Below are 24,679 nucleotides of genomic sequence, written 5' to 3'. Positions count from 1 at the left end.
TCAGCACCATTTTCACTTTTACTGAAGCAACTCTTCCCACCCAAGATATGGATAAACATGTCAATTTTCCATATACTTTTAAAGAATATTAAGTGTAATATAAAGTCATACAAACATTAAAGATATGGTGCTAACTTTACTCTCCAATACCCAAACAATCTCTTAGCTTATTTAAATTGCTGTTGCAACACTGTCTTTTCATTGGGAAACACATCTTTCTCAAATTTTACGATTATTTTCATAGTAATCCTTAATTATTTAAACTTCTTTCAAAATATTTGGGGTCAGAGTTGGGATTCTAACTACGAACAAAATATAATCTGCACCTGTGTGTTACCTCATATTCTACTAGAAAGCCTCTTTTTGTTCCATTAAATTTTAAAGAAAAAATCAAAGCCCAATGTGCAAGTGGACCACAGGGTTGCCAGCTGTGGGGTACAAAAAAATGGGACCTGGGGGCAAGTAGCCTGGACTGGCAGGGGGAGGGCGTCTATTGATGCTTCCTGTATATCAGAATGTTTAAAATGATGATGAGCTGAAGAGCATGGATTGGAGAGCACTGAGTTATTGAAGGGCCCTACATACTTGGGTCTGGCTCCATTTAGCCATTGATAGGCCCTGCACCTCTGTCCCCCCAACCCAGGTTTGAGGAGAGCACCTGGGTCTCCTCATCTCTAGCCTTCCCTGTAGCCAGTACCCCCCACCCCACTGTGAAAGATGCTGTGCTCCCTCCCACCGCCAGGGAACAGATTCATCAGGGGACCAAACCAAACCCTTTACATAGAGGAAACCCAGTGGGAATGGCAGCCCCAGGGCTGGGGAACAGGAGGTGACAAAATGTTCCAGAATGATGTAGAGATTTCTCAGGACAACTCTGGGGAAACCTGGACAAGTGCCAATCCTAGGGGAGTTCCAGGCCCAGAAACAAATATGTGTTGCATGCAGGGTGACCAGATGTCCCGATTTTATTGGGACAGTCCCGATATTTGGGGTTCTGTCTTACATAGGCCCCTATTACTCCCCACCCCCGTCCCGATTTTTCACACTTGCTGTCTGGTCACCCTAGTTGCGTGTTTATTTCAACGAGGAGGCAGTCATCAAACACAAGTTTTTTATTTGACTGTCTTTTTTACATTTTATAACATGATCAAACAGAAGTCTTTTGTCTTGTTTTCCTTTCCCCCTGTTAAAATCTTGCATCACGCATCAATTTATTTTTATGACTCATTATAGTCAAATGATTTGTAAAAATAAAGTGATATGTGGTATGAGATTTTATGACTATATACATTAATGAAATGTTATATCTGAGAATGCACAAAAATTAGGAAATTCATGCTATCATAAGAAAGGTAACTCTGTTAATGAGGGCCCCCATCCTGTGATTGAATGTCTGGGAGTGAATTTTATTGGGACTTTCCACCCCGTAAAGTCAAGCACATGAATAAGGGGCACAGGCTTGGGCCCTAAAGTTGTTATGGTTTGTTTGTGGCCCCAGATATAGGCTTGGAAGTATTAGCTTTTTAATGGTAAATGTCAATTTTGCTGAACAAATATTTCCATTGATAACAGAAATATACAGCTAGGCAAAGTAAGAAAAACGCTATTTGGGAACTTTATAGAGCTTGTTTTAAAGATGTTTACTGTGTATATTTTGATATATGCGGGGTTGACAATTTGCATTCTAAGGGGTATACAATTTTAACTTTTTGAATCTCAAATCTACTATCATTCAATAACCACTGTCTGATCCTTCCCCCCCCATAGTTTCCCTGCAACTGTGAAAATGCAGATCAATAAAAAGTTTAGATCCCATAATCTTGCACAACTGTGCACATTTTAACTAGAAAAAACGCTGACCTTGTAATCCACACTAGGAGAGGGCGAGATTGTAACAACTGAATTGGGCCCAGCCTCTCCCAAGCACAGGGCGCAGAGCGACGCCCAGCAGGGAGAATAGGGGCTGGGCTCTGCCGGGCCGGGGGCGGCAGCCTGGGCAGCGCCTCTCGGCGGGTGCGGCGCTGAGGCCCTCGGAGCCTGGCCGCGCTGCGGGAAGCAGGCCGGGCGCTCGCTGTCCGGCTGGGGGGTCTCGCTGCCGGGCGCTCCCGGGTGAGGAAACTCCCGGCACGTGGTGAGGCGTGGCAGGGCCGGGCCGGGCCGGGCACTGGTCGCTGTCTCCGTCCCGCCGCCGCTTCGCCCCTGGCCGCAGCGCCCGCTCCGGCCCCGCTCCGGGCCGCCCCCCGCGCTCGGGTCCCAGCGGCGCCGCCTCCTGCCCGGCTGTGAGGTGAGAGCGGCTGGTCGGTGTCTCCCCCCCACCCCCCGAAGGCCCCCTGTGGCGGCCCGGCCCCCGGTTTCGGTTTCGTTTCTGCCCCGGCCGGCCCCATCCTGCGGGGCCTGCGGGCCGGGGCTGCGGACGCGCCCCCCGCCCCAGCGCCGGGGAGCGACCGACCCGGGGGGCGACGCGTGGTGGGGGCGGCAGGGGGGTGGGACGGGGGCGTGATGTGTTGTGGTGGGGATGAGCCTGGGGAGCTCGGTGGTGGCGCTGGCGGGGGGGGAGACGAGACACGTTTCTCCGCCTCCCCTTCCTATTGCCAGAGCTGTGGGCGGCACCCGCGGTACGTGTCTCCCCCAGGGGCTCCTGTGTAGCCGGGACTTAGGGGTGGAGGCGTTTGAAGCGGGGACTTATCCCGCTGTGGAGGTAGGGCACGTCCTCATCGGGGTCTCTGCGGCTTGTCCGTGCCACGGCAGTGATTTCTGTGAGGAGTTAGAGGTACAGGCGTCCGAGTTGGGTGCCAGTCCGACAGTTCAGTTCGTGTCTGCCCTGCAACGTTTCCAGCATCACAGCTGTGTCGGGATGTCTGCCTCTAGCGTGCCACATACCCCAGTTTGTATCGCTGTAGTCTGGGAAAGTCCATGGCTCCTCAGCAGCGAATACTGCTTGGGGGACATGCAGCAGCAGCAGCCCAGGAGCAATGCGGTCTGAGCTGCGCTGTCCCCCAGAGACCTCCGAATGTACTTCCACAGAAAGAGTTGGGAGTCCAGCCCAGGGCGATGAGTGGGTTACAGCAGTGCTTCCTCAATTCGAGAAGCTCAGCCCCACTTCAGGAAAATGAAACCAATTGTGTTCCTTCAGAGCCCTGGCATGTGATGGTACAGGCCTTCACCTCTTCATTTATTAATTGCCTGTGCCCCTCAGGGTAGTACCTGGTGCCCCCATTTTGAAATGCTGAGTTACAAGAAGATATCCCTCTGTAAGGGTTGAAACAGTTAGCCGTCACACTTACTGTGTTTTAACAATGTGGTACGTGCACACAATCCGTCAACTCCTTTGCTGGCATAGCTGAATGGAGTTACGCCAGCAGAGAATATGACCCCATATTTAGTACCCTTCATGCCACTAACTAGTTACAAGCTCAGCTTGAAGTTGTAATGTGAACACCTTGTGGTTAAAATTTTTGGATTTATACCTCTCTGAGGAAGATCCCTGTTGTGTGACATGGGTTGTATTGCTGTATAGCAACACTATTAGTAACATGTAGGCAGTATTTTAATTTGATTGTTGCTGCAGATATAGGATGGTTTGAGGCCACTTCAAAATATGGCCCTATAAAACTAAATAAAAATAGTAAGTACGTACATTTATACTTACTTGGTGATGTAATACAGTTGATAAGATATATGTGTGAATGTAAAACATGAAAACAGCACTGTATATGCAACAGATGTTCAAGTTTATTACACATTGTTACTTCAGTATATGAGTGGAAAGGAGTCCTGATAGGCTTCTACAGAAGTACATGAGTATGAAACTTTGCAGGTGCATATTAACAGCGATCACCAAAATGTACATTACAGATCATACTGCCTCAATTTTCACAAAGTTTAGAATAGAATTAACAGGTACAAAAATTGGCAAAATTGGAGCCCAATCCTGTAAAATTCCTAGTGCCCTCAATTTCCACTGTGTCTCAATCAATCTGAGCTGAGAGAGTTCTCTGTGAAGAGACTGTAGCTTAGCGGAAGATGCACTTGATTTGAAAACATCTCTGTTTTACTTTCAGTAAGAACAATAAGTTAAAATGACTTCTAAAAATGTTTTTAATCTGACAGTTTCAACCTTACAAATTTGTCACCTGTTCAATGTCTTATATAGTACTACCTTAAATCTAATCACACAGTAAACTTCAATTGTCTGCTGAACAAACTTATTAATTAATAACATATGATGTTCTGTAATTCTTCATATGTGAAGTGTGAGAGCAATAACTTTACAGTAAAGGCAGTACTCATATGTGTGGGAAACATTGACAATCCACCTGTGGAGTGGAAGATGGACACAATACGGCTTGCATTTTTTTCTAAAAGCTCTCAGATAATTGTTGCTTGATGCTAGTGATAAAATTTATGACAGTGGCCACAGGAAGCAATGTATATTTATTTTAATGCAGATTAATTGGCTAATAATATTTCAGTCTTGTTTCAATTAATATTTTTCAGTGAGCAAAAATGTGCAAATGAACTCTGTATGTCTAGTGTATATATATCTATATCTATCTAAATCATCATTCATCTCCTGTTTCAAGGCCTGAAAAGAAACACGAGAAGAAAAAATAAGGGAAAAAAGAAAAATAAACTACTTATCTATTCATTGGTTGATCTTGAAAAGGGTTATGGCTCAGTGAGGGGTCCAGATGCAGCTGGTTGGGGCTTGGTGGGGTGGGGATCTGGGTGTGGGTGACTCGTTGGGGTGGTCCAGGTGCAGGGGGAATGGGACTCATCGGGGGCAGGGGAAGGGAGGCTCGCTGGGAGGGTCTGGGTACAAGGAGGTCTGGATGCACAGGTGTTGGGTGGATGGGGGATCCCTCCCCCTGCACCGGGATCCCTCCCCCTGCAGCTGAGGAGTGATGGGTGCAGTAACAGTTGGGGAGGAAGAGAGGGGAAGTTTGCAAAGGGGACAGATCTGGGGGTGGCTCTGACCTGGCCCCGGATGCCGTGCAAGGGAAGAGGAAGTCCTGTCTTCCCCAGCCTAGCTGGGACTAGCAGCTGAGCCCGGTGCAGGGTAGGAGCCACCAGAAGGATCTTCCCCACTCCTGCCCAACAGTGATTTACCTCTCTGCCGGCTGCCCTAGGCGCCCGAAACATACTGCTGGGGAGGGATGCATGGCCGCTCTTGTGGCTTCATTTTTCTGTGGGGAATCAATACATCTGCAGGGGACATAAATTCTGCACATGTGCAGTGGCGCAGAATTCCCCCAGGAGTAAATTCACATAAACTGGAGAGGTAGGTTAGCTCTGCTTCACAGTGGCCCCACATAATTTACCTGAACTGTTGACCTGACTCTGAGTGTATCCTAAATAAAAATGACAATTAGATACAACAGTGTTGTTAGCTTAATTACACTCTAATTTATTCAAATACAGCCTATGCAGTAGATTTCAATTAATTTTTACTGTATGGTAAGTTTTAAGAGTCTGCTATTCTGTTATTAAGATAATCCAGGACAAAGAAGAAACTGACACATGCTAAATTTCTTAAAGGAACCAGTTTTTTGTAATTAATTTTAATTCAAACTCATTTGTGGATTTACTTGTAAACTGTCAGAAAATTCTGTACTTAAAGAATCAGTGCTGTAAATTTTGGGCATGATGCACTGTATTCTTTATTCATAACAAAAAAAGTTGAATTCCTGCATTTAAATGCAAACTAGAACTCAATCATAACGGGGAAGTTGTGACTGGTGCCTTCATAATAACTGTTAAATAAGGACTTTTCTAATGTGATGTAGTCCAGTAAAACCAGATAAAAGGACTGATGTACTTTTTTTAAACCACTTGACACTCTGAACATCAGTAATGGTAGAATTTTCTAGGGCTTTAAGGAATAGATATATTGAAATATTAAACTTCAAATTTTTCAAAATTTAAAATTAAAGGTGCTTGATGCATACTCATTTCAGGAGTTGCATGTATAAGTGCAGAATTTGTTGGAACGGAAAAGGACATCTAAGAGATCACCTAGTCTATCCCTCTGCATTTTGGAGTAGAGTGATTCATAAACAATTGCAAAACTGAGTAACTAAAATGCCTTTCTTTGGAGGTTGTGAAACAGAAAAAGGTAAATCAGTGATACTGCTGAGTTTAAATATTTGAAGGGAAACCTCCAAAGCTGAAGTGCTTGAAACTTGTTCTGCTGTTTTTTAAAATCTGCTTGTCCACGTGATTTTTTTGTTCAGGAAAAAATACATTCTTTGGTAGTACTTTCTTCATAAAAGAAAATGATTTGTAACTCAACATTGATAAATCAGAGGGTGATGGTATTGAAATTTGATTCATCTTGAACTGTTTTCCTCTCTGGAAACTCCTATTTCCCCCCACCAGAAGTTGATCTTTCTCCTTTTCCACAGGCTTGGGCACGAAGTGCTAGGCCCGGCCGGCTTTTCTCTACTTGACAAGAAGTTTACAATTCTACACCTGCTCTGCACTAGGAGGGTTTTGCCAATTTAACTATACCAATATAGTTTAACTATACCTGCAAAACTCTCCTAGTGTAAAAGCGCTTTTACACTAATCTGTGTCAACACTAGTCCTTTTACTGACATAGCTATGTTGGCAAAACTTTCTGGTATAGATCTGCCCAAATTTGTATTTTTTTTTAAAGGAAAGTAAATCAAAGAAAATCCTGTTTCAATAAATTGTATTAATACAGTGCTAATGCTGCATGAATAAAGGGACATTTTGATTTTCAAACTCTCACATGAAGTTCTTCTTGTTTCTTGTGCATACACAGTATGATGGAATTTTTTTCATTAGTCACATGATGTATGTGTTTGTGCACAAGTGTGTGTTTATATGCAGCAATATAAAATTCTACATATCTTCATCTTAGGGAAAAGAAAAAAACCCCAAAGTACAGTTTAAAGAAAGATGCAGAGTCAGGTTACTTAATCCCACATCCTGTAAAAATTTACACAATTTGCTTAGTCTTTGTAGAATTGGGGCTTTAATCATTTTTGCAAGAAGGTAGAGTCCATTTGCTGTGGGAGCCTTCACTCAGGATTTCCTGATTTGTGTGTGTGTGTGTGTGTGTGAACTTTCACCCTCAATTTTATATTGGTGTCTTTTTCAGAATATCTCTGATTTTACAAATATGTACAAAGCTTAGAGAATTTGAAATTGTGAAGTTTGGGTTCTGAGTCTGCAAAGCACCTAATCACCATTTTAACATTAGTATGTGCATAATAAGTCTGTCCCTATTCATCAAAGCACTTAAACATATTCCTTAATCATTTAGCTGTTTTGTCAGATTAAAAACATTGTCCATTGAAAATATTCCCCAAGAATAAAGTTCTTAATTTGTTTGTGAGCACTGGCATTAATTTCAGCTAACGAATCATGCAGGCTTGAATGATTAATTCGTAACAATTACATTTTTTGTATGAGGGGCATTATGTGAAATATTGATACCTTTTTTGTTTGTAAAAGCTTAATATAGTTAAACTGTATCAGAGCAAGTAATATTAATAAATCTTGCTTAAGTCTAAATATCTTTTTCTTTTTAGGGGTTTCTAGATGAGTAAAGGCTTATTGGTCAAGTTCTGACTTGATAGATATTTTTAGGATGTCCGAAGACGAAGAAAAAGTTCATATTCGTCGTCTTGAACCTGCCATCCAAAAATTCATTAAAGTGGCAATTCCAACGGATCTCGAAAGGTTGAGAAAGCACCAAATTAATATTAAGAAGGTTAGTTTTTCCTCCTGCTAATATAGTTTTTATTAATGTACAGAAGCAGTTACACTTAAAACATTTATACTGATTTCGGCCAAATGTAGACTATAAGATGAGATGCTTTGACAAAAAATGTGACTATTGTTTATTTGACAGTGTAGTTTAGTGGTTCTTTTATTCATCTACTCTGCAAACACATCAGTCATAGAAGGTTTACCTAGCAATGGATAAACCCACACATTCAAAAAAACCTCTGTTTTGTGTTAGTGTGTGTTTACCTGTTCTATCAGTAGTAGGAAAAATCCTGAGGTCCTTAGTTTTACACAATTCTTATTTAGGCAAAGCTCTTCTTTGCTTCAGTGGAAGATTTTTACAAGTAAAGACTATGTAAGGAACTCAGGATTTATCCTAGTGTTAGGTTATTAGTAATTAAAATGAGGTGGGTGAAATAACTGTTATTTAGTGTTCCTTAAAGCAAAGAGAAAAATCGTTAATGATTGGTTATTGAAAATTGTATCTGAATCTTAATACCAGACGGTATGTTTTCGATTGACAATATGATTGTTGAACTGGAAAGCCACTTGAACAAAGTTGAGTATTTCTCTTTTAGAGCGTTGAGAAAAATAAACCGATAGTTTAAATACCGGAGTGTATTCTGGGAACTACCATAAGAGATGCTATGTTTTTAAAGTAATTCTGTAGGAGATTTACTTAAGTGATACAGTTAATACTGAAATGGGTGGAGAAAAACAGGCGGTGTATGAATTGTGAAGTAAGGAGCGTAAGGAACATAATATTGATTGCATTCATTCAGAAACAGTGAAAAGATTGAAAGAGGGTGTATTTAATGGAAGAAATTATATCTGACACCAGATCGCAAAGCAAGGCCCCCAATCTTACAAAGATTTATACACATGCTTAACTTTATGCATAATGAGTAGCCCTATTAACTTCACTGTAGCTGCTCTTGGTATATAATGTTAAGTATGTGTTTCAGAGTAGCAGCCTCAACCTGAAGCAAATACTCACCAGCAACCACACACCACACAACAGAACCACTAACTCAGGAATCTTTCCTTGCAACAAAGCCCATTGCCAACTGTGTCAACATATCTATTCAGGGGACACCATCATAGGGCCTAATCACATCAGCCACACTATCAGAGGCTCGTTCACCTGCACATCTACCAATGTGATATATGCCATCATGTGCCAGCAATGCCCCTCTGCCATGTACATTGGGCAAACTGGACAGTCTCTACGTAAAAGAATAAACAGACACAAATCAGATGTCAAGAATTATAACATTCAAAAACCAGTCGGAGAACACTTCAGTCTCTTTGGTCACTTGATTACAGACCTAAAAGTTGCAATTCTTCAACAAAAAAACTTCAAAAACAGACTCCAAGGAGAGACTGCTGAATTGGAATTAATTTGCAAACTGGATACAATTAACTTAGGCTTGAATAAAGACTGGCATGGATGGGTCATTACACAAAGTAAAACTGTTTCCCCATGTTTATTCCCCCCCCTTCCTCAGACGTTCTTGTCAACTGCTGGAAATGGCCCACCTTGATTATCACTACAAAAGGGTCTCTCTCCCCCCCCCCCCCCCCCTCCTGCTGGTAATAGCTCACCTTACCTGATCACTCTCCTTACAGTGTGTATGGTAACACCTGTTGTTTCATGTTCTCTGTGTATATAAATCTCCCCACTGTATTTTCCACTGAATGCATCCGATGAAGTGAGCTGTAGCTCATGAAAGCTTATGCTCAAATAAATTTGTTAGTCTCTAAGGTGCCACAAGTCCTCCTTTTCTTTTTTAAGTATGTGTGTTAACCTTTGTAGAATTGGGGCATAAATTTGTTTAATCAACTTGGGAAAGGATGAAGAGTTTGGAAGAAAATTTTGTGGGCCTATGGAGCATTAACCAGCATGGCTCATTGAAAGACCTGGAAAATTTCAATCTGAACAGTTAATCTGGCAAAGTTACACGGAATTGAAAATAGCGTCTTCTAATGGGAAGTTTTGGGCAACCTTAACTTATGTGGTGCTACCAGCTCCCTGTATAATAAATAAAATGGAGGAAAGGAGAAGCCCTAAAAAAGGAATATCTGGTGTCCATTGTTAAATTTGGGGGTTACAGGAGGTGGTGTAACTCTTCTAAAGCTGTTGGTGAGCTTTCAGTGATGGCATAATGGATAGTGCAGTGTGTGAACGAATATTGACATAACTGTTTCCATTGGAAGGAAGCTTAGAATGGGATTTTTTTCAGTAGAACAACCATCCAACACACATCAAAACAAGCTAAAAAAGCATTCCCTCCCATTTGAAAGAAATACATAGATATAAGAGACTATCTTGTAATAAAAGCCAAGGGTGGACAGACCACCTATTGAATAGAGTAATGCAGAACTAAGGCTTAACTTTCACCATTCCCTTTCTCTTGCTAATAGATTTAAGCAGAATTAAATATTTGTGGCTTACATATTAGATCAGGGGTGGGCAAACTTTTTGGCCTGAGGGCCACATGGGGGAATAGAAATTGTATGGCGGGCCATGAATGCTCACAAAATTGGGGTTGGGGTGTGAGAGGGGGTGAGGACTCTGGTTGGGGGTGCAGGCTCTGGGGTGGGATTGGGGATGAGGAGTTTGGGGTGTAGGGGGGTGCTCTGGGCTGGAACCAAGGGGTATGGAGGGGGATCAGGACTGGGGCAAGGGTGTGGGAAGGGTGCAGTTTCTGGCTGGGGGTTCGGGCTCTGGGGTTGGGCTAGGGATGACAGGTTTGGGATGCAGGAGGGTGCTCCATGCTGGGATCGAGCGGTTTGGAGAGTGGGAGGGGGATCGGGCTGGGGCAGGGAGATGGGGCATGGGGAGAAGCTCAGGGATGCAGGCTCTGAGCAGCGTTTACCTCAAGCAACTCCCGGAAGCAGTGGCATGTCCCTTCTCCGGCTCCTAGGCGTGGAGAGGCCCCTGACCCTCAGAGCGGGGCCATGCCGTGGCTTTCGGGAGCCGCGTGGTGCGGCCCCCGATCTGGAGCCCCGGCTGGAGCGCCTGAGCAGGGCTGAGCCTGGTGGAGCAGACCCAAACCAGCGTCCCGACCAGAGCGAGTGGTGCGGCCCCACCTGGCTCCCCACTGGGAGCTCGCGGACCAGCTTAAAATGGGTCTGGCCCACAGGCCATAGTTTGTCCATCCCTATATTAGGAATTAGTCTAAAGTTAAAATACAACTAAAAAGTTTTAACTGGTATTTTATATACTTTCTGTATTTTTTTTTTCGATGCAATAAAAGTATTACTTCACAAAGCTATATAGAACAAAGTTTCAACCTATAGATATTGTCCATACCATGTCAGTGCTGGAAAAACCTCACTTATGGTTTATAAACATCTTTAAAACAGGCTTCAAACAAATGGCCAAGCACTTAGCACAAAGCTTTATATTCCGGTTTAAGCAGTGCAAACTGATGAGAATCGGTATATTCACCCATGGAGTTTGCTTTCTTTAGGGATAAGAGAAAATTATCCTTACTATTACATGCTATATGTTTCCTAGAACCTTGAAACGCACAATGTAAATTAAGAGCCATCCATTGTAGCATTATTAGGGAAGCCACTTGGACTTTCCACTATTTTTAGACTTAATAGCCAAAACTACACACTTTCTTCCGGTGTCTCCCTTTGTTAGTGACACCTCCAAAATGTGTTTGTAAAGTTCCTGTAGGAATGAGGTAGTTTAATGTATTAATATAGTTAGATTGCTTCACTACCTGGTTGATTGAGAATGACATTTCCCTGCCTGTAGATTGTTCAACATATTGTGACCTTAGTATTATGTCCATTGAGTGAAATTAGACACTGATGGGCTTTTACCAATTATTTTCAGTCTCTTTTGGTTTTTCCTACCTTCCTCTTTCTCCCCATCCTGATTCTTTCACACATGAATATTTGTAAAAGCTATTTTTCTGTGATTGGTGAAAACATGCATATAAAATATATCCTCTAAGATGAAATGAGTCTGTAGGTCAGTGCTGATTTAACTTTTACTGTGTACAAAGCAGGCAGCTATGACCAGAATTCTGTCCAAGATCATTGTCAGGGAAACTCATGCTTAGCAACAGCTTAATTACAGACAGTACAACCACACATTGTTTCTGTGACCACATAGTAGAAACATTCTACTTTATCTATGGTTAGAGCTTAATTTAAGTTTTTAATTTCAAAATCTTATGCATTTTGAAAAAGTATCGGTGATGGATATCTTATTGCTTTTTAGGTAGAGAACAGTAGTGTGCAAACTATTAAATGATGCAATTAAATGTGACTAGAGAAGAGAAAATTCTTTAAACCAGTTTTTAACACAAATCTTATTTTTCAGGTATTGGCTATACCTTTATTCCAGCTACATCACCTTAGTTTCTTATACTAAAAGCAAGAACTAGTAGCAATATTTAGAACAAGTTTGTCTTCCTGTTTTCAGAACGAGGAGAAAAACTCAGAACGTTATTGGTTGACCAGCTACATGTACTGTACACAGCCCATAGCTGAAATTTGGGATTTTTGTTTTACTTAGGTCTTATTAATTATCAGACCATAAAACGTAACAATCCTAGAAAGTGAACCTCCTGAAATGACTGAATTACACAAATTCTGCTTGATAGGCCGGAGACAAACTCCCCATCCCAAACAAACTGTTAGAAAACACTCTTCCTACTTAACATAAACAAAACAAAGCAGAGTTGTAAACACTGACTAAAAATCCCTTCCCCTCTCAGTTGCTCAGCTTTCATTCTCTAGTTTTGAGATGTCATAATTTCACTAGTTCGTCAGTCACCTAAGGCTGTATCTACATTTGGGAAAAACAATGAGGAGTCCTTGTGGCACCTTAGAGATTAACAAATTTATTTGGGCATAAGCTTTCGTGGGCTAGAACCCACTTCATCAGATGCATGGAGTGGAAAATGCAGGAGCAGGTATAAATACATGAAAAGATGTGAATTGCCTTATCAAGTGTGAGGTTAGTCTAATGAGAAAATTCAATTGACAGCAGGATACCAAGGGAGGAAAAATAACTTTTGAAGTGGTAATGAGAATGGCCCATTTCAGACAGTTGACGAGAAGGTGTGAGTAACAGTAGGGAGAAATTAGTATTGGGGAAATGAGGTTTCCATTTTATAATGACCCAACCACTTCCAGTCTTTATCCAGGCCTAATCTGATGGTGTCCAGTTTGCAAATTAATTCCAGTTCTGAAGTTTCATGTTGGAGTCTGTTTTTGAAGGTTTTTTTGTTGAAGAATTGCCACTTTTAGGTCTGTTATTGAGTGACCGGGGAGATGGAAGTGTTCTCCTACTGGTTTTTGAATGTTATAATTCCTGATGTCAGAAATGTTGGCATACTGTGGGGCCATGTGGGTACCCATAGCAGTGCCGCTGGTTTGAAGGTATACATTGTCTCCAAATCTGAAATAGTTGTGGGTGAGGACAAAGTCAGGATTATCTGGCTATGTAGACTCTCTCCTCAGGCCCTATGCTACCAGCACTCCCAGCTATCTTCGAGACACCACTAACTTCCTGAGGAAACGATAATCTTTTGGCGATATTCCAGAAAACGCCATCCTAGCCACTATGGATGTAGAAGCCTTCTACATCCAACATTCCACACAAAGATGGACTACAAGCCATCAGGAATAGCATCCTGATACCATCACGGCAAACCTGGTGGCTGAAGGTTGTGACTTTGTCCTCACCCACAACTATTTCAGATTTGGACACAATTTATACCTTCCAGTCAGCGGGACTGCTGTGGATACCCGCATGGCACCACATAGCCAGAAGGGTACCCAGAAGTCACCTACTGCAGGACAGGCCCAACAAAGAAAGTAACAGAACGCCACTAGCCTTCACCTAGAGCCCCCAACTAAAACCTCTCCAGTGCATCATCAAGGATCTACAACCTATCCTGAAGGATGATTCCTCACTCTCACAGACCTTGGGGGACAGGCCAGTCCTCGCTTACAGACAGCCCTCCCAACCCGAAGCAAATACTCACCAGCAACTACACACCACACAACAAAAATACTAACCCAGGAACCAAAGCCTGCAACAAACCCCATTGCCAACTCTGTCCACATATCTATTCAAGGGACACCATCATAGGACCTAACCACATCAGCCACACCATCAGAGGTTCATTCACCTGCACATGTACCAATGTGATATATGCCATCATGTGCCAGCAGTGCCCCTCTGCCATGTACATTGGCCAGACCGGACAGTCTCTACGCAAAAGAATAAATGGACACAAATCTGACATCAGGAAGCATAACATTTAAAAACCAGTAGGAGAACACTTCAGTCTCCCTCGTCACTCAGTAACAGACCTAAAAGTGGCAATTCTTCAACAAAAAACCTTCAAAAACAGACTCCAACGTGAAACTGCAGAACTGGAATTAATTTGCAAACTGGACACCATCAGATTAGGCCTGACTAAAGACTGGGAGTGGTTGGGTCATTATAAAATATAAACCTAATTTCCCCAGTACTAATTTCCCATTACTGGTACTCACACCTTCTTGTCAACTGTCTGAAATGGGCCAGTCTCATTACCACTTCAGAAGTTATTTTTCCTCCCTTGGTATCCTGCTATCAATTGAATTGTCTCGTTAGACTAACCTCACACTTGATAAGGCAATTCACATCTTTTCATGTTTCAGACGAGCAGCCGTGTTAGTTTGTATCCGCAAAAAGAAAAGGAGTACTTGTGGCACCTTAGAGACTAACAAATTTATTTGCGCATAAGCTTTCGTAAGCTACAGCGAAGTGAGCTGTAGCTCACAAAAGCTTATGCTCAAATAAATTTGTTAGTCTTTAAGGTGCCACAAGTACTCCTTCACATCTTTTCATGTATTTACACCTGCTCCTGTATTTTCCACTCCATGTATCTGATGAAATAGGTTCTAGCCCACAAAAGCTTATGCCCAAATAAATTTGTTAGTCTCTAAGGTGCCACAAGGACTCCTTGTTGTTTTTGCTGATACAGACTAACATGGCTGCCACTCTGAAACCTGTACACTTGGGAAGTTTAGCAAAAAATCACCACAGGTATTAGCATCTGTTAAAGCTATCTAGACAAGCATATGGTGACTTTCCAGTGTCTTGACTGTTGAACTTGCTAAAATTCTGTAATGTAGACAAAGCCAAAAGTTTCTAATGTAAAAAACAATTAGAAGATTTTTACAGTACCTTTAATCATGACATTGGGTCATTCTCATTTACATAGATGCCAAGGACTGGCTGTCCTTAAGAGTGAGATTTACAGCCCCAATGATTGAGACTTTCCATGTAGTGTGTTAGGTCATTGTTTAAGACAGGGATTCTCATCTCTGGTCCTTGGCGACATCTGGTAGTCCAGGTTTTTAATCCAACCAGCACTTAATAGTTTCTTTTAACATGTACAGTGCTTAATATTGCAGACGAAACACATAAATGTCCTAATTCATACTTAAAGTCTAGAGCATGTGAGAATTGTATATTCTGTGCAAACCAGTGGATTTTAATAAAAACAATTATTTGCTTGTTGGAACAAAAACCTGGATGATTGGAGATCCCCGAGGACATGAATTTGTCCAGTATGATTTACATTTTGAACTATATTTTGCAGAACCTGCAAACTTTTGGACGAGTCCTGCTTGTTTTTTGGGCAAACTTATTTTTTTTTGACCGCTAAGTATTGTCATGCACACAACCTCCCCCTCCCTCCAGCATAGCCTTCTCTCTTGTGCAATATAGAATGCGGGCCTGTAGTCTCCATGGTTAGCACAGTATACAAGCTTGGAAGCTCTAAGCCACATGCTTGAGGCCCTGGATGTATTGTTGTCTTTTGTAGTGCCCGAGTAAAAATATATTTATTTACTCAATATGAGTGTGATAAGCTTAGGAATGTGTAAGAGTGTGAGATAGCATGCTGATGAATGAGTGAGACTTGACATGTCTGCATTTACAGAGATCTGAATACAGCAACTTTAACTAACAGGATATAGTACTTTATGTCAAAAGCACTGGATATCACCAAATTTGTTACTCATTATTTTAATGCAATTGCTGATGTGATGAATTTAACAAAAACTGTAAGTACAAAAAATATGTGGAAAACATTTTGGGGACTCTGAATAACACTGGAAGAATAGATTTCAGAGTGGTAGCTGTGTTAGTCTGTATCAGCAAAAAGAATGAGGAGTACTTGTGGTGCCACAAGTACTGGAAGAATAGAAAAACTCTTGGATGTTGACAGAAAAATATAGCAATATATACAAAATTGAGGCCAACATTTGGAGGAAAAAAAAAAAGTGTGTGTGCGCGCGCTGTGACAAAGTTCCTGCTCTACCTTGGTGGGTCTTGCGCTTATTGGCGGATTTGCTTGCCTTGGAGCTTCACGGCAGCCCTCAGCTTGGCCGTTTTTCTGAACCCACAGTCCAGGTCGACTCCTCCTGTGTCTGACCAGGAGTTGGGAGGATTTGGGGGGAACCTGGACCCGCCCTCTACTCCGAGTTCCAGCCCAGGGCCCTGTGGAATGCAGCTGTCTAGAGTGCCTCCTGGAACAGCTGTGCGACAGCTACAACTCCCTGGGCTACTTCCCCATGGCCTCCTTCCAATACCTTCTTTATCCTCACCACAGGACCTTCGTCCTGGTGTCTGATAATGCTTGTACACCTCAGTCCTCCAACAGTCAGCGTTCTCACTCTCAGCTCCTAGTGCCTCTTGCTCCCAGCTCCTCACATGCACGCCACAAATTGAAGTGAGTTCCTTTTTAAAACCCAGGTGCCCTGATTAGCCTGCCTTAATTGTCTCCAGAAGGTTCCTGATTGTTCTGGAACCTTCCCTGTTACTTACAAATAAACTTCTTTTCTGTTTCAAAAAAAAAAACAAACCTTCCCTGTTACCTTACCCAGGGAAAAGAGATCTACTGAGCCTGTGGCTAATATATCTGCCTTCTATTACTCTCCTATAGCCATCTGGCCCGACCCTGTCACAGCACCTAATGTTAGTCCCTAGTTGGGCACCTAAATAAGTTACCTAATCTTCAAAAGTGCTGCGTCATTTTTACAGTTTTGCTTTTCAGTGTACAGGCACACTTGAATATTCAACTTTGACCCTCCCATTTAAGAAATGATTTCTAAGGCTTTGAAGAATTATAAACTTTCCGAAGGTCTTACTGTAGATGGAAGTTTTATGAGTTAGTAGGATTTCAAATATGGCCCTTCTGGATTTGTAATCTCATCCCATGTGTTCTAGACTGGGGTGCCCAACCTACGGCCTGTGGACCGTACACGGCCCACTAGAGCATTTCATAAGCCCCGTGGCCTGCTTCAACACAATATACTAACGGCCGATTCATTAACGTTTTGTCATGTTTACATCATTTAAGTTTTCACCATGTGTGTAAATAATTGATACTGTATATAGGTTGTTTCTATTGAAATTCATATGAAACAAGCTGAACTTAAAATATAAATCAATACAGGTGACTTTAAATTTTATTAAAATGTGTAGAATCTGTTTCACAACGTTGTGCTTAGGTTTATGTGGCCCTCCTGTTTAATAAGACTGGGTACCACTGCATTCGACAATCAGAACAATAATGCATTAGCTGGAATAGCTTTTTAATCAAATTTTTATATATCTCTTTATAATTTTTGACTGAAATAAATGTTAGCGCCAGCAGTCTTGCAAGCTGTCAGTACCAACAACTAAACTGTTTCCTATAAAATATTTCTTGTTGAATTACATTTTAACCATATAAACCCATCACCCCTTGGGGTAAAAAGATAACTTTGTAGAATCTAGTCTTATTTATTTTGCAGGTTACTTTTAAGCAAAAATAATTAATTATGCCAAATTGCTTAAAGCAGCAACATTATTTACTTATGATGAAGGCAATGTCACTAACCTCATTTCATGAATATTGATTTAAACCTTAGGTTCCAGAGATAATCCAGACAATTAATCTACTAAATCACTTGTTTGAAGAAAATATAAAATCAATGAATAATGAAATTTGACCTTGAGACCACCTGTTAGAATGTTACTTCTCAAAGATGATAAAAATAATGTTTTGAATTCTCCTTATAATGAGGGGTTCTGAGAATCTAAACCAATATATGAGTTTGAGAAGGCAGAAATTAGCGCTCGGTCTTTCTATTCCTTGTCAGGCTGTCTTGAAGGTCACATTGTTTTCTAAAACACACTGCTTGAATATGAAGCTCTCTTACCCCAAAACATATTGAATGTAATATTTAACATGAATATTTCACACAGAACCTTTCGGTATGAATATTTCCTTATAAATATCAAAATTTGTGATAGTCTCAGGTAGATCAGCTGTGAGAACACTAGGAGAGATTGAAGAGTACGATACACTGTGTGTACATATAGACTGGGGGTTCCCAAAGTTGGTTCGCGGCTTGTTCCGGGTAAGCCCCTGGCGGGCCGCAAGAAGCTTTGTTTATCATAGACACTGGGAGCTGCGAGCAGCCATACCTGCGGGCGCTCAGGTAAACAAAGCATCTTGCGGTCTGTCAGGGGCTTACCCGGAACAAGAAGCGAGCCAAGTTTGGGAACCCCTTATAGAGAGGAAGCATGCCCTTGTGGTAAGGGCACAGGATAGGGAACTGGGAGATCTGGGTTCTCTTTCAACCATGGACTTTTTTTTGTGACCTAAATCAAGTAATTTATGGTAGAATTTTTTCAAAAGTTTTTGTGGGCACAAGTGACTTGGAGTATGCTCCATTTGGGGCTCAGGGCATGTTTAAGGTTACAGGGGATTTTCAGAACAGAATTTGAGTTCTACCGAAGGTCACTGAGTGTTCTGGAGGGTTAGTATTCCCAGTGGTATTCAGTAATCACTCTGGGCCCAATGTGCTTGAAAAAGTTCCTCTTAAGGCAGTGACACAGTTCCAGCAGCCTCTGCATAATAGAATATGGTCTTTTGCAGTGCACCTCCCCCAGATTTCCTGACTGGAAGCTAAACAATGAGGTACATTTGCCAGAACCACACTCTAGAGCAGGGGTGCTGGAACAATTTGTATAGTGGCGGTGCTGAGAGCCATTGAACCAAACTGTAAACCCTGCATATGATGGAAACCATTTCAAGCCAGGGGGGTGCAGCAGCACCCTAGCACCTATGATCTGGAACATGGTTAAGTAGAATTTTCAAAAGTGCATGGGATAGGACAGGACAGAATGGAGACAGGAGACTCTTAGGTGTCATCATAGGTTGTATTTCTAGGTGGAGGCTGAACCAGTTGCTGGTTGCAGCCCAGAACCGATCTAAATGTGCTACATGTCGAGATGTGAAGGAAAAAGTCTAGTAGGGCTGTCAAGTGATTAAAAAGATTAATCATGATTAATTGTGCAATTAAAGAACAATAGAATACCATTTATTTAAATATTTTTGGATGTTTTCTACATTTTCAAATATATTGATTTCAATTATAACACAGAATACAAAGTGTACTGTGCTCACTTTATATTTATTTTTGATTACAAATATTTGCACTATTTAAAACAAAAGAAATAATAATTTTCAGTTCACCGAATACAAGTACTGTAATGCAATCTCTTTATCATCAAAGTTGAATTATGTACAAAATTATGTACAATTACATAATGTACAATTATGTATGTAGAATTATGTACAAAAAAATTGCATTCAAAAATAAAACAATGTAAAACTTTAGAGCCTACAAGGCCACTCAGTCCTATTTGTTGATCAGCCAATCGCTTAGACAGACAAGTTTGTTTACATTTGCAGGAGATAATGTTGCTTGTTTCTTGTTCACAATGTCACCTGAAAGTGAGAACAGGTGTTTTCATAGCACTGTTGTAGCCAGTGTTGCAAGATATTTACTTGCCAGATGTGCTAAAGATTCATATGTCCCTTCATGCTTCAACCACTATTCCAGGGGACATGCATCTATGCTGCTGGCTGGTTCTGCCTGATAACAATCTAAAGCAGTGTGGACCGATACATGTTCATTTTCATCATCTGAGTCAGATGCCTCCAGCAGAAGGTTGATTTTCTTTTTTGGTGGTTTGGGTTCTGTAGTTTCCACATCAGTGTGTTGCTCTTTTATGACTTCTGAAAGCTTGCTCCATACCTCGTCCCTCTCAGATTTTGGAAGGCACTTCAGATTCTTAGACCTTGGGTCAAGTGCTGTAGCTATCTTTGGAAATCTCACATTGGTACTTTCTTTGCATTTTGTCAAACCTGCAGTGAAAGTGTTCTTAAAATGAACGTATGCTGAGTCATCATCCGAGACTACTATAACATGAAATATATAGCAGAATGCAGGTAAAATAGAACCAGAGACATACAGTTCTCCCCCAAGGAGTTCAGTCATAAATTTAATGAACGCATTATTTTTTAAACGGGTGTCATCAGCATGGAAGAAGGTCCTCTGGAGTGGTTGCTGAAGTACCAAGGGGCATAGGAATGTTTAGCATATCTGGCACGTAAATATCTTGCAATGCCGGCTACATGCCCCATGCGAACGCCTGTTCTCACTTTCTGGGTACACTGTAAAAAAGAAGTAGGCAGCATTATTACTGAGCTAATTCAGTTCAAACTGAATGGAAGGATAAACAAAAATAAATCTGCGACTAGGGTTTTTGATTTCAAAAGGGCTGACTTTCAAAAATTAAGGAAATTAGTTAGGAAAGTGAATTGGACTGAAGAATTTATGGATCTAAAGGCGGAGGAGGCCTGGGATTACTTCAAGTCAAAGCTGCAGAAGCTATCGGAATCCTGCATCCCAAGAAAGGGGAAAAAATTCATAGGCAGGAGTTGTAGACCAAGCTGGATGAGCAAGCATCTCAGAGAGGTGAGTAAGAAAAAGCAGAAAGCATACAGGGAGTGGAAGATGGGAGGGATCAGCAAGGAAAGCTACCTTATTGAGGTCAGAACATGTAGGGATAAAGTGAGACAGGCTAAAAGTCAAGTAGAGTTGGACCTTGCAAAGGGAATTAAAACCAATAGTGAAAGGTTCTATAACCATATAAATAAGAAGAAAACAAAGAAAGAAGAAGTGGTTAAACACTGAGGATGGAGTGGAGGTTAAGAATAATCTAGGCATGGCCCAATATCTAAACAAATACTTTGCCTCAGTCTTTAATGAAGATAAGGAGGATCTTATGGATAATGGTAGTATGACAAATGGGAATGAGGATATGGAGGTAGATATTTCCAAATCAGAGGTAGAAGCGAAATTCAAACATCTTAATGAGACTAAATCGTGGGGCCCAGATAATTTTCATCCAAGAATATTAAAGGAACTGGCACATGAAATTGCAAGCCCATTAGCAAGAATTTTGAATGCATCTGTAAACTCAGGGGTTGTACTGTGTGACTGGAGAATTGCTAACATAGATCCTATTTTTAAGAAAGGGAAAAAAAAGTGATCCAGGTAACGACAGGCCTGTTAGTTTGACATCTGTAGTATGCACGGTCTTGGAAAAAATTTTGAAGGAGAAAGTAGTTAAGGATATTGAAGTCAATGGTAAATGTGACAAAATACAACATGATTTTACAAAAGGTAGCTCGTGCCAAACCAGCCTGATCTCCTTCTTTGAGAAAGTAACAGATTTTTTAGACAAAGGAAACTCAGTGGATCTAATTTACCTAGATTTCAGTAAGGCGTTTGATATGGTGCCACATGGGGAATTATTAGTTAAATTGGAAAAGATGGGGATCAATATTAAAATTGAAAGGTGGATAAGGAATTGGTTAAAGGGGAGACTGCAGCAGGTCATAGTGAAAGGTGAACTGTCAGGCTGGAAGGAGGTTACTAGTGGAGTTCCTTAGGGATAGGTTTGGGGACCTTATTTAATCTTAGGGGACCTAATCTTTTGGGGACCTTATTTAATCTTTTTACTACTGATCTCGGCACAAAAAGTGGGAGTGTGCTAATAAAGTTTGCGGATGATATAAAGCTGGGAGGTATTGCCAATTCAGAGAAGGACCGGGATATCATACAGGAAGATCTGGATGACCTTGTAAACTGGAGTAATAGTAATAGGATGAAATTTAATAGTGAGAAGTGTAAGGTCATGCATTTGGGGATTAACAACAAGAATTTTAGTTATAAGCTGGGGATGCATCCATCGGAAGTAACGGAGGAGGAAAAGGACCTTGGAGTATTGGTTGACCACAGGATGACTATGAGCCATCAATGTGATGTGGCTGTGAAAAAAGCTAATGTGGTATTGGGATGCATCAGGCGAGGTATTTCCAGTAAAGATAAGGAGGTGTTAGTACCATTATACAAGGCACTGGTGAGACCTCATCTGGAATACTGTGTGCAGTTCTGGTCTCCCATGTTTAAGAAAGATGAATTCAAACTGGAACAGGTACAGAGAAGGGCTACTAGGATGATCCGAGGAATGGAAAACCTGTCTTCTGAAAGGAGACTCAAGGAGCTTGGCTTGTTTAGCCTAAGCAAAAGAAGGCTGAGGGGAGATATGATTGCTCTCTATAAATATATCAGAGGGATAAATACCAGGAAGGGAGAGGAATTATTTAAGCTCAGTACCAATGTGGACACAAGAACAAATGGATATAAACGAGTCATCAGGAAGTTTAGACTTGAAATTAGATGAAGGTTTCTAACCACCAGAGGAGTCAAGTTCTGGAACAGCCTTCCAAGGGAAGCAGTGTGGGCAAAAGACCTATCTGGCTTCAAGATTAAGCTCGATAAGTTTATGGAGGGGATGGTATGGGATAACATGATTTTGGCAATTAGTTGATAGGCCCAATGGCCTGTGATGGGATGTTAGATGGGATGGGATCTGAGTTACTACAGAGAATTCTTTCCTGGGTATCTGGCTGGTGAATCTTGCCCACATGCTCAGGGTTCAGCTGATCACCATGTTTGGGGTCGGGAAGGAATTTTCCTCCAGGGCAGATTGGCAGAGGCCCTGGGGTTTTTCGCCTTCCTCTGCAGCATGAGGCAGGGGTCACTTGCTGGAGGATTCTCTGCACCTTGAAGTCTTTAAACCATGCTTTGAGGACTTCAATAGCTCAGACATAGATGAGAGGTTTATTTCAGGAGTGGGTGGGTGAGATTCTGTGGCCTGCATTGTGCAGGAGGTGAGACTAGATGATCATAATGGTCCCTTCTGACCTTAAAGTCTATTAGTCTATTATCTCCTGTAAATATAAACAAACTTGTTTGTCTTAGTGATTGGCTGAATGAGAAGTAGGACTGAGTGATCTTATAGGCTCTAAAGCTATGTATTATTTTGTTTTTGAGTGCAGTTACCAACATATTTAAGTTGCTCTTTCACGATAAAGAGATTGCACTACAGTACTTGTATGAAGTGACTTGAAAAATACTGTTCCTTTTGTTTATCATTTTTGCAGTGCAAATATTTGTAATAAAAAATAATATAAAGTGAGCAGTGTACACTTTGTAATCTGTGTTGTAATTGAAATCAATATATTTGAAAATGTAGAAAAACATCCAAAATATTTAATACATATCAATGATATCTGTTGTTTAACAATACAATTAAAACTGCAATTAATCACGATTAATTTTTTTGAGTTATTCGCGTGAGTTAACTGAGATTAATCGACAGCCCTAAAGACTAGTCTTCCTTTCTTTCAGAGAAAGAGGTGGTGACAATATTCTCTATCTAAGGTTTGTGATCCAACTTGACATTGACCTCATTGTGAATAGACTCGTACGTGATGAGCAGATTGGTGACCTGGAGAGGGCAACATGCAGGGACCACATCCTTTCACTCCCCATCAGGCTCACTACTCCAGTCATATTAGCCACCTGGGTTCTTTCAAAGTACCTTTTGAGACACCACTAGCATATTAGATATTATAACATACAGTATAATAGCACTCTTAATGTGTAAAGCAAAGCGTCTCCGCATTTCTTTTGGGAATTATAAGGAGCAATAAATGCTTTTTGAAGAAATTCTGTGATTGTGTAAATTTGGAGAACAATTTTTTTCATGGTTTAAGGATATTGAATTGATGTGGCAAATTACATTGTTACAATCAGTTGAATAGTGGTTTTTTTTTTTTTTAAAGAAAATATAGTGTAGGTCAGCTTTGTCATTATTTAATAGATGGCATAAACTGCAAAATTTAGGGTGTTGGTTCAGTCCTTTCTCTAATTTTTGTTAAAGAACAATCACAATGATTTTATTGGCATAATGCGTTATGCAGGTGTTGCTTATACTCATTTTTTTTAAATTGTCCTTCTGACTTAATTTAATTGACCTCAAACTACTATTTTTTTTTCTTAACACTATGCAAAATCTTAGTATGAAGGACCTTTTCTCTCTAACGTACTCTCTAAATTGAAAAGTAATTCCTGATTCCTTATATGATGGTTAGGAGACTCAGGACCTTGCAATATTTTAAGTTGATCTGGTTTCCACAATTAAAAATAACACAAATAAAAGATAGAGGGTAGATAAAATATGCTATTGAGAGTATGATTTATGAAGAGATTGAAAGAATTAATGTTAAATAAAATGGCAACTCATATTTTTTTGATTAAAACCTATGCTGTCATTTTGCTCTGTCATTTAAATGACTAAAAATGTTAATACATGATCCTGTATTTTCTTTTATTTCATTTAATACATTATTCAGTGTTTTAATTGTATATACCAAGAATCTCAAACTGTATTGTTTGCTGATAAAATTCTTTTTTGTTTAGAGATTTGCTTTTGTGGTGTGAGTGTCTCTGTGGTACCTTTTTGTGAATTGGCAGTAGCAGGGATTGATTTATTTAACTGATGAAAATATGATGATTTTGATATCTGAGGTATTTATCATTTGAGTAATTGCTGTGACCTCAGTCCTGTAAAGAATGCTGCATGGATGGCCCCTGCTGAAATCAGTGGGGCTTCGTGCATGTGATTGTCTTTTCAGGA

General features: G+C 40.8%; 1 protein-coding gene across 6 annotated transcripts in view; it reads left to right on the top strand.

Annotated features, from left to right (window-relative positions):
• The first annotated feature begins 1,964 nt into the window (after nt 1-1,964).
• The window catches only part of STX17 (syntaxin 17), a 66,812-nt gene continuing 44,097 nt past the window's right edge, over nt 1,965-24,679 (top strand). The window contains exons 1-3 of one of the 6 annotated variants that reach the window (XM_043540334.1): nt 1,965-2,284; nt 3,569-3,625; nt 7,560-7,741. In XM_043540334.1, coding sequence (XP_043396269.1) covers nt 7,619-7,741 — 123 coding nt within the window. In that variant the 5' untranslated portion in view covers nt 1,965-2,284; nt 3,569-3,625; nt 7,560-7,618. Of the gene's footprint in view, nt 2,285-2,499; nt 2,616-2,648; nt 2,771-3,568; nt 3,626-5,962; nt 6,116-7,559; nt 7,742-24,679 lie in introns of those variants that run through there. The other 5 variants (XM_037893431.2, XM_027824291.3, XM_043540337.1 and 2 more) reach the window with 5 other exon arrangements.

Source organism: Chelonia mydas, chromosome 2 (assembly GCF_015237465.2).
Source record: "Chelonia mydas isolate rCheMyd1 chromosome 2, rCheMyd1.pri.v2, whole genome shotgun sequence".
NCBI classification, from domain to species: Eukaryota; Metazoa; Chordata; order Testudines; family Cheloniidae; genus Chelonia; species Chelonia mydas.
This window is presented reverse-complemented; position numbering and strand designations above follow the sequence as displayed.